Raw genomic sequence first — 20,851 nt, 5'->3', positions numbered from 1 at the left:
AACAAAAGTCAGTATTTAGAAATGCATCAACACAAAAATCTAACAGAAGTTCTATCTGAAAATGAATTCCCATAATGTGACTAAAATTTTAAAAAAATCAAATTCAAAATACAAGAAACAAGAAGAGATGAAGAAAATTATTGTCATTGGCCTGTCTTCATAAGCTTCACACTGGATATCTAACATTATAGACACTAGCCAGTGCTAGGTACCCAAATTTAAACATAGTTAAATATTAATACTCTAAAGGAAATTTTTGGTTCACACAGTACTTTAATACATATAAGTTTTCATTTATTAATTCAAGTATTTGCCTTACTTTTCCTTTACGACAATAAACTAACTGAAGACAGGGATCTTGTCACCTTCAATTTCACAATGTCTGTTAGCAAACTTACGAGATGTTTTCTTACCCACCTAATACATGATATTCACATAGAGTAATAAATGAATTTTAGTGAACGGATGGATGAATTGCTCACTGGTGTGCAAAGCTGTGCATGTGAGTCCTGTGCACCATTAAAATACTTAACATTGTGTTTTGAATAGATTCAAAACTTCATGATATTCTAATTAGCCACCACTCAAATTCTATTATCAAGTCCACCTTTTTAAGACTACCAGCCAAGATACCCTTTGTATTACTAGCTTAAAAAGGCTCTCCATTCTGAAAAGAGATATTTACCTAATACAGTTATTACACCAGATGCTTCTGGTGAGAGGAACCAAACTATGACCTCTCTCACCAGCAGGATGAAATCCACTGTTTTCACAACTGAATTATGTTGGATCATAAAGCTAATATGTGTGTGGGCTGTAAGAAATGAAGTTAAAGTCTTTTTCTGCTTTCTTCTTTCTCTTCCTGTCTTTCTTTTGGCACCAATCTATAACCAGGAAAATCTGGCATGAGATTAGCTTCAGAATGTGTCTAAATTAATTAGAGGTTATTTAATGAGTTATATATACAAATATAAATTATACAATTTAATTTATTTAAAATCATTTATTCTCAGCAAAATCAAACATATCATTGAGTTTACATAGAAATACAATTTGCAACTGTATCGTCATAAAAATGCACTGGTGAAATAAATGTTCATAATTAATGACCAATTATATACTATTTAATCATGCCAGTAGCAGAATTGATTACCATTAAAAATTGGTACAGTAACATATTTTAAATGTGCAAAGTACTCTATTGTGTTACCATTGATAATAAATCGCCACTAAATATATACCTGTTACATAAAGCTTTTTAAAGTACAATAAAAATACAAATTCTATCTGTTAAAAAAAGCCATTAATACGGCTTCTAAACATCCTCATTATACAAATTCCAAAATACTATATGACAAACAAAATTATAAAGACTCTTCTTTATGAAACATACACTACCCTCTAATTAAGGTACAACTTAGCAGATAACAGAAAGCACACAAGAAGGCTTATATACACCACAGAACATTATGGGGATACATACAAATATAATATTGCATAAGCCTATTTGATTTCTGTTCCTAGTGAAAATGTACCTTTAGCACGTGAAGAAAATTCCCATGACTAAAGGAAAAGAAACATTTTTGAGATCTACCCTCAATCTAAGCTCATATTTTCATTAATTTAATTTTTTTTCTTATAATGTGATGAACCAAATTTATAAATTTGACCATAAATTTTGCTGCACTCAGTACAAATTACAGTCTGTTACATAATGGGCAAAGGTGTAAGAAACAAACATTTTTAAAAGTCAGAGTTCATCAGCACATCAAGAATCAGCTGCGGGCTTCCCTGGTGGCGCAGTGGTTGAGAATCTGCCTGCCAATGCAGGGGACACGGGTTCGAGCCCTGGTCTGGGAAGATCCCACATGCCGCGGAGCAACTGGGCCCGTGAGCCACAACTACTGAGCCTGCGCGTCTGGAGCCTGTGCTCCGCAACAAGAGAGGCCGCGATAGTGAGAGGCCCGCGCACCGCGATGAAGAGTGGCCCCCGCTTGCCACAACTAGAGAAAGCCCTCGCACAGAAACGAAGCCCCAACACAGCCAAAAATAAAATCAATTAATTAATTTTTTTTAAAAAGTGGTTTCGATTAGGATTAAAAAAAAAAAAAGAATCAGCTGCAAGAAAATGTTATTGTTCATGTTAAAGACTAAACTGAGCAGCAATTTCATGTTTGTGAAAAATGAGATTCTGACTTTAACAAAACAGATACAAATTAAATTTGCTAAATAATATTGATAATTCATAAAGAACAGGTGCCATAGATTTTTAACAGTATCAAAACTAATGGGTCATCACAAAATAAACTTTGGTGAGAAAATATCTTTATCAAAGGAGAAAATATAAGACGGATAGTCTTATTCAGTTCGGAAAAAATATATTTGGTAAAGTATATATGGGTAATAGATACTGCAACTATAGACAGCACATATTCCAAATGTTTTTCCCAGAAACTTCAGATCAGATGATGTTTAGTAATGTAACTTACCTCATTAGAAATTAAATTTTATTTTAAGTGTTTTGTAAATAGCAAATTTTCATTTTTTCCACAATCTTTATGTATGAAATAAATAAAATATTTGGAGTGTAGCTGATAATAATAACTAACATTATTACCTTGATTTTACTAATAAGTACTCTAAATACATTTAGTTTAATTATTATTGGAATTTATGTTTTTGTTATTTTACCTGCTAAAAAGGATCTGGTGGTATTATATTCAAAGTTTACATTTTCCCAATAATATGAACAACATTTCATACATAAAATGACATCTGTCTAATGAATGGTAACATGTTTATTGGTTTGAATATAGAACATATTTAGTTTGGCATTGGTGTATCTCTTGAGGACTCTGAAAGGTATCTTTAAGGTATGGCTTTTGGGAAATCAGTAATAAAATAGCATCCTAGAGAATGAACTTAAATTCGAAGAAGCTAATTATTTAGAGCTCAGACACAGGCAGATATTTGGATAATTTGTCTTTCAGTTATAAATTCTTCTACAAACAAACAGAAAGGAACATAAAAGTATGATTTACTTTACAGTGAGTTGTTTTTAAAACAAAATGCTACAGTACAACAGTGAAAGTATGAGGAAATTTTACTGAAATAATTTTCAGAAAGTTATGAGGTTCAAAAATATATTGGTACATGTATAATACCTGTCACAAGTAATAATGAATAATAGATATGTATACAAAACAAATTTAACAGATTCAAGACCTCTTGTTCTTGACATCAGCACCTGCTGTCTAATGGGTCGAGACAAAATACTGTGCCTTCAAGAGTTAGTCCCATTTTGAACCCCTCCTGCAAAATAAAGTAAAATCATTAAAATAGGAAATGCTCATAGCAAAAAAAAAAAATCAGTAAATGAAAGAGACTATGAGCAGAAGTTGAAATCTTCATGTTTTGATCAACTAAGAAATAATTATATGTCAAATGTTGGCTTGTCAAATTTTTATCAAATGCTTTTATACCCATTAGCATTTTAAATGTTTTAAATATATATGAGGTTAGCACGCATAAGAGATAGAAGAAAACAGAAATATGTGGAATTAAGTAATTTTAAGACTTAAATGTTTCTTTTCAGTGAAGTCTACTTTATGTCATTCTACTGTAGCTTAAATCCCTTGGCTTTAAAGGTCAATATTCATATAAGTAAGATAGCTAGACCTCAAGGTGATGACAGCCTGATAGTTTTCAACTTTTCTTCTTGGTTACCACTATTCAGAGCCTGGTAAAATAAATTGCATTGTATTCCCTAAATGCAATGCTGTATCCTATGTGTAACACAGGACTGCAGACCACTTTGCCATGGAGAAAGCTTCCTCTACTAGCCTTGTAGCTGCTTGTAGCTGCAAATTATTGCTTTGAATTCCACTCACCTCTAGCATGTCTTAGATGCTTCTGGAAGTTAAATTGATTTTGATTTATTGAGACCAAATACCCAATTGCCATGAAAAAAAATTTTTTGAAGATTTTTGAGTTAAAAGTTAGTGGCAAAGGTGTTTGTCCTTCTCTACTTCCCAGCTCTCTTCTTTTCTGTATAAGGTAGTTGAACTATGGGCCACTTCTGGTCTTACCACCGTCCCCATCCCCATCCTTGCTCATAAAATGAAATGTAGACAAAAGTCTATTCCTGAGGAAAAGAAAATCTCTCTCAAAGAGAAGCCTTTTGTCCTCTGTTCTGCTTTGTGTTTTGTTTAATTAGATGGTATCTACTTGTGTGTTAGCCAATTGCATATCTATTTGCATTTCCTCAAGTTACTTTCATTTAGAACCCGTATCTAATGTACTTACTATAAATCCAATGTAAACATTATCATATAGAGGAAGAAAATCATTACAAAATACAAGCCACACCTTTTTCACTGTTAATGTTTAGAGAACAATCTTCATTATGTCTAAGCACAAAGACCACACGGCAATGTCATCACTTTAAGGGTTTTTCAAAAGTACTTCTCGGTACTTGGAATACAAATTATACTTAGTTAAGTAAAAGTCAGAGTACTTACCATTGTTTTAAAAGCTTATTCTGGTCACAAGACAAATATTTTGCCACATGTATGCATATTTTTTTAAACAGCTGCCAAATACTTAGAAAAGTCAATACTTTAAACTGAAAATATTGTAAATAAACTGCTTTTTAAAATATTTTATTTGGATATCTGAGGATTTATGTACTATGTCATCTTCTGGAATATCAGATAGATAGATAGATAGATAGATAGATAGATAGATAGATAGATAGATAGATAGATAGGTAAGTAATGTGGATATATATTACCTTTGGAAAGATTTGATACCATTGTGTTTTAATCAGTTCATTCTGAAATTAAACCACTATCACTTCAATTACCCTGAAAATACTATTTATCAATGTGTTATCAGTATATGAAAGGCAGAATAGTAATCAAAGTAGAATAGGGGTCATTTGTTTCAACAAAAAATGTTTGTATATCACTTACGAGAATATCTCCATGTTTTTATAAGGATTCTTTAGGAGTCCTCTTAGATTAACTTAATTATCCCTTTTGACAGACACATTGTTACATGGCTCCTTGGTTTTCTTTCCTCTTAAAATTTCCCACACATTTTCTGACCCTTCCTTCTAGGCCTCGTTTAGTAAGTCATGACTTAATGCATTCTAAGTCCTTCTAAGGTTTCCATATCCTCTTGAATTTTAAACGTCTGAATGAAAATAAGGCTTATTTAATTTATGTAGTGATGGAAACTATCATAAACTCATATCACACAAAATAATGATTTTATTATTGATATATTATTAAAAATATATTTTTATATAAAATATTTTCCCCAACTGCATTTTCTTACTTTGAAACATGGAGAAAAGCATATCAAGGAAGAAAAAAAACACTCATATGCAACAATTAACGTGTTGAAGTATGTCCTTTGAGTCTCCCTTTTTTCTACCTATAAATTAAAAAATATTTAATACTAATATAAATAACTATATATTATATATAACTTATTTAATGTATTATATATAAATTTCTATATTCTTTTTTAATCTTAGTAGAACAAATTTGATTATTTTGAGTCCCTGTAAAACTAATTTGATGATTTTTATAATGTTCTATTAATTTTAATATAATTTATTTCCTGTATTTTATAATTATAAATAAGGTTGACTGGATGTTTTTATGCATAGAGATTTTCCACATTCATAGTTATTTTCTCCTCAGAATAGACTGTATTAAAGTTTTTGACATCAAATAGAAATACAAGTATTAGCAACAAATTACTCCCCAAAGGGATGCTGTGAACTGACCCTGGCCCAGCAATGATTCAGAGTGCTTGTTTCATCACAATTTCATTTGCACTCTATATTAGTAAAAAAATATAATGTTTAGTTTGCTGGATTAAAATAGCTTTTATAGTTCTTAATTCGTATGTTTTCTTTGATTAGACTTAACATGTCTACAAGTATATAGCCATCTGTGGTCATCTTTTGTGAGCTATGCTTTTTTATTTGTCTGTCAATTATTTAGTTTCCTAATCATTTGTCTACTTACTTTAATCATGTGTACATGATATAGTTATATTTTTTAAAGAGAAAATTTAAAAGAACTATAGAAGACCTTCTATAGGAGACTATATGTACATATTTTCCTTTTCCTTATAAAAATTTCTTTCCATTTCAAAAGTCTGATATATATTTAATTGTATTTCAAAAATTTTAAACTGCCCAAGGCTTCTAAAATTTATCTGAGTATTTGTTGTACGTTTCAGCTATATATTGATCTCCTAAATTATTAACCAGTTGACTTAACATCACTTAAGGCAAAATTCTTTCATTGACTTGTCACTCTCCTTTTTTAATGTATTAAATTATTATAACATACAAGGTACACTTCTGGGCTATCAGTACTATTAAACTGATTTGCCTGTCAGTGACATGTACTAAGAAGTTTAAATTATGTCAAATCATATAAGCATATAATTGATTTCAAATAAATATCTAATTTTCTAACAATTTATAAAAAAACATGGCTTAACATTTCTGTTTAAATTCTTACATTCACGACATATTTCTATGATTTCCTCTGTAAATAAAAGAGGAAAATCCAAAACTCACTAGGCTTATTAACTCAATGTAGTTTATACAACCCATTATACTGTATTAAGTTTTTACATTATATGCAAAGATAAAAATAGTAGCTAAATGTGTGCATTCGGTTAATTAGGCTAACAAGATTAATAACAAAAGTCGTTATAAACTTTAGATAAAATATTATTTTACTTTAATTAAAGTGATCTTGAAAACACATCGTGGACTAAAAGGAACAGACAAGCAATGAGGTGGACAATGCAATAGTGATTGAGTCATTGCAAAAATAACTTCAAATATAGGTTATAAAACCTCTTTAAACAAAACTAATAATCAGACATATACATGTGAAACTGCTTTTTGAATATTTATTAAATAAAGCATGCAAATATTAAGGTTTAGCTTTAAGAAGTTATAAGTTGTTTAAAATTATTATGAAAATAATATACCAACCATCTCTGGCGCTACCCACCATGAAAGCAGAAAAGAGTAAAAAAGACATTAAGAATATATTAGAAATGACAAAAACAAAAGCAAAAATACCACAGTGTAACATTATTTGACTACCATATCATTAAATCATTTCAATATAGTGTTTCTCAAACTGGGTTTCTACAAAAATCTGGAGATACAGGCTTATCTTCAAACATCTATAGAAAACATTTGTTGTGTGAAAATCTAAAAAAACATTAATAGAAACTCTTTTGTTTTGTAAAACCTTTGAGAACAAATACTACCACATCAGTGCCCATGTTTGTTTTTGTTCTTACAAGAGCATTAGTCCCAAGGTAGTACAAACATAATTGGTAAAACTAATGAAAAGGAAAATAAATTTATTTCATATGAAATAAATAAAGCATTCTCACTAAATAATCATGCACTATTTGAATGAAAGTCTCGTAGTATTTTAACTATCGAAAAGATGTGGGGAAATTGTGTCATCAAACAAGGTACATGCTGATATCAACAGAAGTATGATGTTGGTCGTTTTAGTTTCAGCCAAATAAAATAATCCATGCTGTTATATTAAAGTTCTTAATCTGAATTTTATTAGGTGTTGTAATTTTGCTTTTTTTTAATTTATAAGTTTTGAATTAATAGTTGTATAAGAACTATAAGGATAAAATGTATATAACTTTTTTTGAAAATATTTAAGAAATGTTATAGAAATAGTTTAAGTCAATATTAAGGATTTAAAATAATTTTTCATGCAAAAGGGAATTATAAATCACCCAACTTGAGAAATTTTTGTTTTAACATATTCTTTAAAAACCTAAAGGTATGTTAAACAACCCAACTTTTAAAATGCAGAGGCATTATTATATCTAGAATAATAAGGAAATTCACATGATACCTAGAAAAGAAGACTGCTTCACACCTTCAGTCCAAAATCAGTGAAAGGATATTTATTATCTTTCTAGGAAGCAGTGTTTTATCAGTGTTAGAAGATCATAATCCACCCCTCAACTTTTTTTTTTCCAGGAAATGAAGCATAGAGAGTGAATGTATTAACCCAGGCCTAATAAATAAAAACCACTCCTTCTCTTCACATCTTCTCAATCAGCTTCATATAATTGGTCTCTGCCTGAATGCTACCATTTATATATTGTCTTTTTGATGAAAAATAGGATATAATAACTTCATCAAAATGTAAAGGGAAATATAAGAGAAGTCTTATAAGCACTATAATAAAGAGAAGACTTTATTATAGTGCTTATAAGACTAATTACTAATCATGGCCCACTGTACAAAGCTTTTAAAACCAATATCTTCAAACTTCCAGAACAATTCAGAATTGAAAAATAAAAGGGAGAGAAAGAAATGAGAACCCAATTGGACTACATTCCTAAGGAAGCTGTCATTTGGTGTCTGCTGTTTCAATAAGAGCCCAGAAGTTATGAACTACAGTTACAATGCTTCCTATTATTTTATACCCCTCCTCCTTTGGAATTCTTCGTTTTAGCTCTCAGCTTTATTTATTAATTGAGGTAACATTGGTTTATAACATTATATAAATTTCATGTGTGAAATTTCAACATCATATTTCGACTTCTGTATACAGGACAGTGTGTTCACCATCAAAAGTTTAGTTTCTGACCATCACCATACAGTTGACCCCCTTTACAGTGCTTCTTTTTAAGAGACTGATTTCATTCTTACAAAGATTTTCCTTCACCCATTCACAATTCTGAAATTCATAATTGTTAAGACTGAGATCAAATCTTATAAATCTAGTGCAATGACCTTTTAATTTTTGGATTTTGAATAATTAACTCATGAAGAATTTATGTTATTTTGTATAAAAAAATGAACCATGTTTTTGCCACTGTAAGTCGCACCATTAAGAACAAAACACAACGAAACCTTATCTTTAGCATCTGTCTGAGTATTTTTAGGACTAAATGTATGTTATTGTTATTTTAAAGTAATTATTTTAAGTAAGTTGATAATAGTTCAAGGGAAGGGTAGTTTTAGAAATAACATTCTCTTAGTCCCATAGAAAAAAGAAAAAAAAATATTTATGGGCCAATCTGTTAAAATAGTCACCTGCATCTCATCTAATTTTGATTGAATATCTGGAGGGAAATCCCCTGCTCCACAGTTAAATGGGTCAAAAGGTTCTGCTCCAAACAGGTCCCGTTCTAAAAGGAAGAAAATAATTTAGTTTATGAAATGACAAGGAGTGAGTTGAGGTGAGTTAGGTTTCAAAGGCAGGACTATATAAAGAAGCACCTGCATGACCAAATGAGCCCCTATCCACACGTACACTATATGCTGGGCTTTCCTGAGCTTAGACTAGTTAAACACCAACAAGGAAGCAAAGATCCGCTTTTATAACGATTTAAAAACTATTTGGTGACAAAGAATTATTATTCAGAGAGGTTTCTGTGTCTTTAAGTAAGACTTAATATCAAATTCACCAAATATTTCATAATTAATATATTACAATACCTACACTTTACTAAAGCAATTTAAATGTACTAAAATTAACGTATTACTCACTGAAACTTCTCTATTCCATTTATTGATGACTCTGCAACACAATAGCGAAGCAATATGTAGGACCTAGTAGATTAGGAAGTAGTTTAACTCACAGTTCATGTACTTTAATCTCACCTTTTAGCCAGAAAAAAATTAAGGCACATCATCTCATGCAGTATAAAATCATATCACCTTCCTAGATAACCACAATGAGACAGGTTCTTTAAAAATGCCTCCTATCCCCCAAAAACAAATTTCTTTTAAAAAATAGCAGTAATGGAGTATCAAAAAGCTCTCTGTGCATATATTTTAAAGTCTGCATTGTTTTTTTAATCACTAAAGAAGTATCAAAGTTAAAATTGATGTTTGTAATTGATAGGACTATGACTTAATTTATGATTTAAAAATTTTCTTAAATTTAAGAAATTTCTTTCCTCTGAATCAATTCAAATGCAGCCTTAACTGACAAAAAATTAAATTATATATGGGCAAGGGAATTTATAATGTATCAAGACTTTCATTTTTCAGGAAACTATATTCTCTAAATTAAATGCTTTGTAAGAAATAATATTTATGCTACTTGAGTTCTATTATATCTTCTAAATCATTCTGTGACTCCCATTATGAAAGATTCTTGCTTCTCTGGTTACAATTTTTTTTTTTTCAGATTCATGTATTAAGTTAATAAATGTAAAATGTTTAGAAGCTCCTGGTTCTGGTAAGCATTGTATAAATAAGAAGGACATATAATTTATCTTCCAAATAAAGACACTTTTAAGAGTGAAAGGAGTGCTACCAAGTTTCACCAGGATGAAAGGAATAAGACAGGGTACTCCTAAACAAATGGGAATTTACTGTCACCGTACATATAACTGATGGGTATTATTATTGTTGTTACTATTTATTTTCCTCAGTCTCATGTTTACTGTAGGCAATAAACCAGAACTTAGAGAAAAGAGGAACTGTTCTTTGGAGGTGCATCCTGGTTACCACCGTACCACGAACACATCAAGCAATGTTTTACATGTGGTAGATGCTTGTCAAAAGAAATGAATTAATAAAGAGGAAATAGAGTTGTCAGGAGAAACAGAGATTCTCATTACACAGGTTTTCTAAAGTTGGGATTCAAAATCACCAGAGATTTCAGATGGGCTTACGGGATCCTTACCATTCCTGAAATGCAATGCAAAATTTTGTATGAGTGGGCATGTTGTGTTTTTCTGTGAAGAGTTTAACTTTTATCATATTCTCAAGGGTCCACAACTCCCCCACAAGTCAAGAAAGTACTACTTTACATATTAAGTAGACATATCAATACCAGGCAAATTAATAAATATAACAGAGTTCTTTGGCATATTTTGGTCAGTTCAGATGGATCTAAAATTCATAACAAAACATCATATAAGTCCAATTTTCAATTTAAAAATATTTGCTATGTAATTAATGACATGAAAATTATTTAATCTAATACAAGAGCAAAAGAATAAAAAATAGGTGATACTTCACTCATTCTTTTGTTTATCCACTAAATATTTATTGAACACATATTATGTGCCATACATTTTTCTAGGCAGTGGATTAAAGCAGTTGAGGAAAGGACTTTAGAGTCAAGTACCTTCCCTCATGTAATTTATAATCAATTAGGAAACATGATATTAAACAAATTAATTAAAGTCTGATACATATTCAAAGATCAAAAATACGCTCTGGAGAACTACTAGGGTTCTCAGGCAGTAAGGAGAGAAACTAAGGAACAATCTTGTAGGTTTCTGCTTTTATGTATTTAAAATATAAAGAAAAATAAATGAATGAATACATTTAAGATTTCATTTAAAGAAAAAGTCCTATTACTAAAACCCCACTGGATTACAGTTTTAGACAATTTTACAATTAAAACTGAGTTGAACAATCTGTCCTTAAATTGTTAGTATAGATAGACAAGAAGATGATTGATAGATAAATGATAGATAGATATAATACAGTGGTAATCAGAACTCCATTTCTTTCTATCTATCTATGTATCTATCTATCTAATCTTTCTATTGATATACTGCTGTATTTACTAAACTCTGGCATTTGGGATAGATAGACATTAAAAAATATAGCAAGATGTTACTTCAGTTTCTCATTAATAAATCCTTAAAAACCATTTGACCATCTCTGCTTAGATTTTCCAAAGGCATTTCAAACTCACTAACGTTTAAAAGAGGCTCATCAGTTTCCCCCTCTCTGCCTCTAGTTTTCCCATTAACAACATTTGGTCCAAAATCCTGAATCATAATGGAGTTTGAACACTCAGTTACCATCCTGATGGACTATTCCTTCTAAGTATCTTAAAATCTATTCACTCTTCTCAATTTATATTCTACTCGGATTAAAACCTGCCATTGTGGATACACTTCTAATTTATATTTCAAATTCTAGCATGTAACCCAAGTCTAGCGTACGTACTAAACAAATGCCCATTGAATTAAATACATGAATGAGCAAAACACTGATGTAGTCCAAGGAAGTAAAAAACAGTGGTAAAGGAAGAGATCTGGGACACTCTTAAGGACAAAAAATACCCCATTATGATATCAGCATATTGGCAACATTTTCTAAAAACACACCATGATGTGTATATTATGGATTATTTCCTTGAAAAAAATATTTTGCATTGACACAAAATATATTCAGAAGAATTTAAATGTACTGTATTTCAACAAAAGTATTGAAATATTTTTGTACACTGATATTTAAAGTTCTAATGTTATTACCTTGTATTTACAAATTAGTCCTCTGAAATTTACTGAATACCTAAATGTGCAATGCACTTTGTTGAGTTTCTGCAAGGAAACAAATAAACTATAGGCTCTGAAATGCTTTACAGCCTTAAGCTAAAACTTCAGAGTTACATTGAAAATGTCTCAAAATGTGAACCAGAGAGGATGCAATAAAGCAAAATATGTAAAACTCTCTTTTCTCTTCAGTGCCCCTTAGACCTGATGACTGATCATGGCCATTGAAACTAGTCTTTTCACTTTCTGTGACAGGGCACAGAGCAAAATATAGTCAAGACATTGACGATGAACATCTGTTAGATGCTTTCTACTTCATCAGAGAGACTTTTATGTTCCTTCCAGATATACAGAAAGTAAATCAGAAAAGCAAATGCATTTATAGCTTTGTAGATATCAAAGAAAGAACACTTACATAGGGTTAATAAATAAATAAATCATGGAATTCATAGATTTATATATTTCTTTAACTAAGACTATCCATATACTCTAGTGATAAAAAAAAATTTGAAACTGAGCTCTAAATGATGAGTCAAAATGATTAAAATAATTACCACATGACTGTTCTTAAATCAGTAAAAAAACATTAAAAATATAACCCCAACACAATAAACATAATTGTTTTGTATTATGAGGTAACTAACCCTATACCAAAATATCATTTTTCATAAAATAGTTTCAAATGCAAATAGTGATGTCTTTAGTAGTATACTCTCAATTGTTAAGTAAAATATAAATAACTGAATTTGGCACATATATATAAACATAATTCTTCGGTGATTAAAATTTTTAGTGAGCTTGTGAAGATATATAATTTCCCATAAAGTGCTAATTAAACATTTAAAATGTACACAAATATAGCAAAGAATATTGATTTGTTTAGAAAGCTTACTAATCTCGGTAGATCTACTAGGGACTGGAGGTGGCTGCGTGCCATTGCGAGTAGGTATTGAAGACTGGTGTGAAATTGGAGAAAATGGAATCATATCAAAGATGTCAGTGGAGGGACACTTAGGTGTCACATTGCCTGCCTGCAATGAAGATAACATGAATTAGGGTAGTATTCCATGTAGACACATTATAATGTTAAATATTTCATACACAGATAAAACATATATAAGCACAACAAAAAATGCAGTTGAGTCATATGAACTTGCCATTCTGTAGATCAAAAATAGTTACATATTGGCAATTTCATATGACTCAACCACTTATGCTAAATGCTCATTGGCAAGAAAATTTCTGCAAAAATGTTCTCAAAGATGATGGCAAAATGGTGACAATACTATTCTAGACAGATATAAAAGATATGTTGGATTTTTTGTATATCTAGAAATAATTGCCACTTATATCAGAGAATTGAAAACATGTTAGAAACTATTTACATAAAACCCTGATTTCAGTAATGTCTTTTGCACAAGATTACAAGATTTAGACAGAAATAACCGAACATAAGCAATGCATCTTAAATATAACCATTCAAAAGCAATTGATAATGATTTTAAAAACATTTTAAGGAGTCTATTTTAATTTGTACTTATAACTGTAATGGAGCCAACTATTATATTCATTGCAGTGACTTTTCTTCTTAGAATAAGATTTCATCGCTTTCTACAATAAATAGCTACCTTGTGAAATAAATTATAATCACAAAATGATTAAGTTATCTGGGCCAGTCTGGGCTAGGATGTAATGTAAGAATGAGACAATCATCACTTTGATTGCCATATAGGGAAAAAAATTATTTTATATATATATATATCATCTATTGATATAAAAGAAAGAGAATTCCCATTTTGGAGAGAAATAGTGAGAAAAATTTATTTTTCTTATAAGAACATGAACATTGTTTAGAATTGCTTACAGTGGTTCATATTATAATTTGTGTTCTCAGAATACATTTATTTACTGGTTCACAGATGATGCAGGTAGTGAAGATAAAAAGGCTGATTGTGTGTAAAGAGTGATAGATTTGCTATTCAGTTAATAAACCTGTTAGTACATTTTTTCACGCAGGAAAATTGCTGTCATCTCCCTTTCTTTAGCAACTTACTTTAACTTTAATGGATAGTCTATCAGTTACAAATACTATCCAAAGACTTGGAGGCAACTTTATCCCTCAGCTCTTTCCTCCTACTCAGGAATGTTGTTCTCCTAATCAACCTCTCTCTCAATTTCCCCTGGCTTCCATCTCTCTCCTCTTTGTCAAGACATAAAGATACTCAGATCTTGACTGTTGTTAAAACAAACCAACCAAAAAGGTCTTTACCCAGTGCCTCTTTACTCCTCTCGTCTCTCATCTCTCTTTCCCTTCCCTTCAAAGCTGAGGTCCTTGAAGGAGGTATTACATTTCTTGCCCTTTTACTTCATCCAAGCCTCAACTCAGATCATTCCAGACTTTGCTCTCTTCGCTGAACTCTACTGAAACAGCTTTTGCGAGTCTCAACAATGGCCTAATTTCCCAATTGCTATATCTGATGGATCTTTGAAAGTACCTGTCCTATTTCATTTTTTTTAAAATTTTTATTTATTTATTTATTTATTTATTTTTGGCTGTGTTGGGTCTTCATTTCTGTGCGAGGGCTTTCTCTAGTTGTGGCGAGTGGGGGCCACTCTTCATCGCGGTGCGTGAGCTTCTCACTATCATGGCCTCTCTTGTTGCGGAGCACAGGTTCCAGAGGCGCAGGCTCAGTAGTTGTGGCTCACGGGCCTAGTTGCTCTGCGGCATGTGGGATCCTACCAGACCAGGGCTCGAACCCGTGTCCCCTGCATTGGCAGGCAGATTCTCAACCACTGAGCCACCAGGGAAGCCTTGTCCTATTTCATCTTTTTGTGGATTTGGACCACCACTCTCTACTAGAAACTCTCTGATATCAGATGGCCAAAGGATGCAAAAATGGCACACAAGGGCCCCAGATCACATCACATCGATTCAAGACATACCTGATTTTTTTCATTACTATATAAATGGCATATTCTGGCAGAATTAAAAGAATAAGTGGGATAATAAAAAGAATTTTCTATTTAGCGAATTACATGAGGTCTTGGGATGCTGCTCTCACTGATTGGCTTGGAAAGGCCACATTTAGAAGGTGGTGGTATTAACAGTCCCAATGATAGTCTGGAATCAGGCGAGTTGACAGGAGTGACAGTAATGGAAGAAATATTTAGACAGGGAGATGAATCATCAGTTCTACGCCAGAAAGAAGGTGAGCATCTCTGAAACCCGTGTTGCTCATGATCAGACATTTTGTGCAGCAGCTGTAAAGGAATGACAGAAAAATATACTAAGGAGAAGAAAGAAGACGTGGAGGAAAAAGAAAAAAGTATATATGAAAATGTATTAGGATATTTTGTGAAAATGATAAGTACTTTCAAAATAACTTTACTAAAATTAAAACAAACAGTTTGAGTAGATTTTTTCCTATTGCAAGAGTCTTCAGATTCTGGATTGTTTAATTTGATGATTTTTCACTGAAATATTACATTTTTAGATATTTAAATAAAATATCACATTGAATATGACTTGAGAGGAAGAAAGTGGAGAGAAAAGTGACAAATGCCTAAAGATTTATTTCTGAGAGAGCCTCTGTGTACTGAGATGGGAAAAGGAAGGACATCAACAAGAAAAAAATATGTAGGAGTAAAGTCTGGTATAAGTTAAGACTTTGTAGAATTTTCAAAAAGGGCTACAACATACATTTTAGATTTAATCCTCAAAAAATTCATTTGAAGTATTAGTATTAGTAATATTACATCCATATTATAATAAAGATAGGGGAATCAAGGCCTATAAACTCTTTATGAGCTACTCCTATGTATGTAAGAAGCAAAGCCAAAATTCAAAACAGTCTGACTCCAATCATCATGCCCTTTCTATAGGTAGTAAGTTCCAAATGGTAAAATTTTGGAGGGATGGGCAGAAGGAGTTGTCAAGCATCTCAAGTAAATCAGAGAGATAATAAATAATAATAAGCAACTAGTACACTGTACTGGGTCTGCACATCAGTCTTTGGATGACTTTTGGAAGCTATTTCCATTACATCATGGAAAGCTACTGTCAAGTACTGAGCGGGACAGAGCTGAGTGGCCAGATGTCAGAGTGGTCAGTTAAAACAACAACCAAAATGAAAGTATGTAATAATTGAGCCTTTATTCACTTACAATGAGAGTGTAAGCAAGAGGCCAGAAAGAAGGTTCTGGTTCCATCAATGTCCCATTTTTCCCCAGTGAATGGCACTGGGCAAAGGTCAGGAGTATCATTACAGAAGCAGGACAGTATCTCTCTCCGGAGGGAGCCCTGAACAAAAGGTTTCTGCTGGTTTTGTTTTGCTTTGTTTTGGGGAGGGGGAGATGGGGGTGCAGAGGGAAGAAAAGGGAAAAGAACTAGAAGTAGAAAATACTGAAAACTGAATCTTAGTGGAGAAAAGTATCTTGAAGGCCCCCAAGAGATGAAGCACTTAAGAGAGGCCTTGGCCAAGGGCCTCCAATAAGGAGGCCTCTGAATGGAGGCACCTGGGCTGGGAATGCAGTTAATGCATAATAGTGTGGCCAGCCTGGGTGGTGAAGGGGGCTGAGTCCCTGACTACAACTCCTCCAAGCAGTGCACTGAATCTGGGGTGGGGAGGGCAGCTTTCTCCCATGTGGCTTGCCATGGAAAGCCTTTGTAACTTTGTAGGGCCTAGAGGATTTGACTTGGAGCCGGACTTCTCAGCTACAAGTCACACTGCAGAGATTTTTCAACACTAATAGGACTCAGAGGCAGCCAACACAAATCTGGCTTTTGATAAACGTCATGGTGAAAGGTTGTAACTAAAATCATAGTTTGGAGAAACAACTTTGAAAGAATCTTTAGGAGTCACCTCTTCACACATTTCAGGAAGCAGAGGGGGAAAAATGGAAGCGTAAAGTGAGAGATTTAAGTTGAGGAAAGAACTCAGTATGGAAGCAAGTCTCTGATGGTCTGAATTATGTAATTTATCACTCTATTAATATGCATATACAGTTACATAATGATTGCTTTCCCTACTGATCTCTATAGTGATCTATCTATCTATAGATATGTATACATGTATGCATGTATGTATATAATTTTAAGATCTATTTCATGGTCTATATAATTCACTGTAAACTTTTGTAGTTGGTGGCCACCTTTTATTTAATTATAGGTAACTGTAAGCTCCTGGTGGACAAAGCTTTGTTTTTCTAAAATACTCTGTATAACAAATTAGAATACTTGACATATAATGTCAATGAATATTTATTGTTTAATGTATACTACAGAAACTTTTTTTAACTTAAACTATAAATTGATAAGGATGTCTGTACTGAGTAAAACGATGTCAAGTGGAAGTTGTCCTTGGTATCATTTGGCTTATAAATGGGAGTACTCTATATTGTTTTATGACTTGTATTCATCAAAACATCTTTACCAGGTGCCTCAAAACAAACTGAGGGCCAACATAACCTAACTTAAAAGTGCTCTAGTGTTTTCTCATGGTGTTAATATTTGTATTCTACTTCCTCTGAGAAAGTATACTTATATAAAAGAAGAATGTATATAATATGAAAATAATCAAATATTTCAATACCCCAATTAAGAAGTATTTTCACTTTCAAAATGGTAAAGCAGGGCTATCTATCAATAATTTTGGTATCTAAAGTTTAAAACTCTAACACTAATTATTACAATTTTCCTTTGGGTCATCAGTAATCTAGATTTGGTCAACTAAGGTTTTTTGTTTGGGTCACATAGGTCTTTAAAATAGGACTTGATTCAGTTGCTTACAGGTTAATATTAAAAGGTTGTACATTAAAATCCAGAGAGTTTGTTTAGAAGTTAGAAAATCAAGAAAGTGGACCCACAAACTTGCGTAAAAATAACAGACTGGTATTGAGCAAATAGCTGTGCCTTTTAAGTTGGTGTCTGCTCTCCAACTCCTCACTCCACACATGCCCATTTCACACATTTATTTAGGCCACAGCCTGGGCTCTGCTGACATTTGTGTTTGTCATTCCTAACTTAGAAATAATTCAAGTCAGGGAATTAGATGTTACATCTGATTCCTTATAAGAATGAAATCTAAGTATATAGACATATTTCAATAGCATTTGATTCTGCACCAAACTATTACACTTATTAAATAAGAATATGTGACTACAGCCCCTAAATGGTATACAGTGGCATTTTTGGCACTGGATAAATATTTTGAGTAGTGTCTCTAAATTTAAGGGTTCAGGAACTAGTCATTTTTTAATCTTCCATTTTTAAGTGGTTGAGGATTTTTTTTTTTAAGAAATGAAATACATAGTTCAGATGAAAATGGCTTGATATTTTTATGTTGTGCCTTCTGTCAGTATTTTGACAGATGGCTAGAGACCAAAATTTTGGGAGTTTCCTACAGAAGTTTATGGCACTACTGTTTAATCCTTTTATGCTCATAATTCTAAGTGCTTTGGTCTTCAGGAAGGTGCACAGCCTCTGAATTATTATACTAAGGGGAATGAGGAATTCTATGTTCAACAATTACATGTTAATTATGCAGAAGTTATTAGGTTATTAAGACATATTAATAATGAGTGCCCATATTTGAGATTCATAGTTGTTGTAGTTTTATAGCTCTTTCTTTCAGTAAGTAGAGGCTTGGTGCATTAGGCCATGGTGAATATTTCAATTCCGAGCTTGGCCTAAACGTGACAATGGTGAAATGTCATAAAAGCGTTTGAATCCTATCAGTTAATGTTGAATACATCTGAACAATAACAAAAAAACTGCATTAAAGATTAGATACTTCGATTATTAAAAAAAAAAACACTAAAGATGGGGAAATATAAAGGTAATGTAAAATGTTCTAGCAAATCCTTCTGTATTGTCATGCTGATTCATTCTTTTGAAGTTCACTATTATGGCACATTTTCAGCATCACTTTTTAAATAAGCTTCAAAAATAACTTCTACTCCATTACATGGGGAGGGGGAAGGGTAAGCTGGGACGAAGTGAGAGAGTGGCATGGACTTATATGTACTACCAAATGTAAAATAGATAGCTAGTGGGAAGCAGCTGCATAGCACAGGGAGATCAGCTCGGTGCTCTGTGACCACCTAGAGGGGTGGGATAGGGAGGGTGGGAGGGTGGGAGGGAGACGCAAGAAGGAGGAGATATGGGGATATATGTATATGTATAGCTGATTCACTTTGTTATAAAGCAGAAACTAACACACCATTGCAAAGCAATTATACTCCAATAAAGGTGTTAAAAAAGATAAATAACTTCTAGAATTTAGAATTTATAGCTCCACGTATGTTATTTTTTCTGACTTCTAGATACACAGTTTGGTTACATTGGTCTCTTAGTTGTAAGACCTATTATCTTACACATTCTTACAAGAATCTTGCAAGTTAAATGGATATCATCATCCACATATCCCAAAGAGGAAAACTGGGACAAGGAGAGATCAAATGACTTGATTAGGTACTCACGGTCAGAAGTGGAATGAAATACAGGTATATTTTTCTTCCCATTACACAGGGTTTACTTCTTTAGAACCATCATTTGTGCAAGTAACAATTGTGAAAGTTGTGAACCGGTCATCAGTTTTTGTGGGCAACAAACATTCTTGAATCAATGTTCATGCTTAAAATTTATGCCTTTGTTTAAAGATTCACATTTGGCTTGTTGTATAATTGAGAGTTCTCACAATCTGCTCTTGTCCATCTTGACTTCAATAGCAGTTGAGAAAACCCCAGAGGAAGATAAATAGGCAGTTTTATTCACCCACAATGAAATACACATTTTAGGTTATAATTTGTCCTATCAAGCCTAATCAGTGGCCACACAGTTGATTATGTAAAGGTAGAATTTTATCCAGTAACACTTGGTTTAATTGAAAGGGAGACATTTATTTTACTCAGCAATAGAAAGTCCAGTATTTCTTAGGACTACAATTTTATTCATTTAACTTCCTGGCAAAGGTCTGATTTGGTTAAAACCTTCTATAGCCAGAAAAGTAAAATGCAAGCATCCAGACACAAGAATCCAGAAGAACAATTTGATTTAACTTGCTATGCCCACATCTTATAATGGAACAATCTTCCGGAGGCGTTCATGAGGCTAGGAGGGCAGAATAAACCCTTTTTTTCTGATATAAATACAGGCAGCACTGCCATGTTTATGTAATAAATGGAAATCAGATTGTTCCTAGTTAATTAGTACCAAACGGTGGAAAACCTAACCTCTAATCTATTGCCAAACCGCTAGAACACAGCAAAAAGAAAACAGCACAGTCAAGTAACGGAAATTACTCAGTATATCTAAATGACTGTATAAAATGAAGACCCAATTTCTAAAACCAATGAAAAGATTTCCACAATTTCAGTATGATACAGAGGTATGTAATATATGTACTATCAAGGATATTTCATTTACCAGAAAAGGAACCCAAGATTGAATCATTTAAGTGATATTTAGGAGACCTGTAAGCATTGTTTGTTAAGAACAAGTTTAAAAACAGCA

The 20,851-nt window shown here is 32.3% G+C and overlaps 1 protein-coding gene across 12 annotated transcripts in view; it reads right to left on the bottom strand.

Moving 5' to 3' along the window:
- Window positions 1-972: 972 nt before the first annotated feature.
- GULP1 (GULP PTB domain containing engulfment adaptor 1) overlaps window positions 973-20,851 on the bottom strand; it is a 259,003-nt gene continuing 239,124 nt past the window's right edge. For 7 of the 12 annotated variants that reach the window (XM_036858996.1, XM_036858995.1, XM_036858992.1 and 4 more), the window contains 4 exons: window positions 15,376-15,600; window positions 13,232-13,370; window positions 9,125-9,219; window positions 2,087-3,312 (listed from right to left, as the gene is read on the bottom strand). In XM_036858996.1, the coding sequence (XP_036714891.1) occupies window positions 3,241-3,312; window positions 9,125-9,219; window positions 13,232-13,370; window positions 15,376-15,600 (531 nt within the window). In that variant the 3' untranslated portion in view covers window positions 2,087-3,240. Of the gene's footprint in view, window positions 3,313-7,030; window positions 7,042-9,124; window positions 9,220-13,231; window positions 13,371-15,375; window positions 15,601-20,851 lie in introns of all 12 variants that reach the window. The other 5 variants (XM_036858999.1, XM_036859001.1, XM_036859005.1 and 2 more) reach the window with 4 other exon arrangements.

Source organism: Balaenoptera musculus, chromosome 7 (genome assembly GCF_009873245.2).
Source record: "Balaenoptera musculus isolate JJ_BM4_2016_0621 chromosome 7, mBalMus1.pri.v3, whole genome shotgun sequence".
Taxonomy (NCBI): Eukaryota; Metazoa; Chordata; class Mammalia; order Artiodactyla; family Balaenopteridae; genus Balaenoptera; species Balaenoptera musculus.
This window is presented reverse-complemented; position numbering and strand designations above follow the sequence as displayed.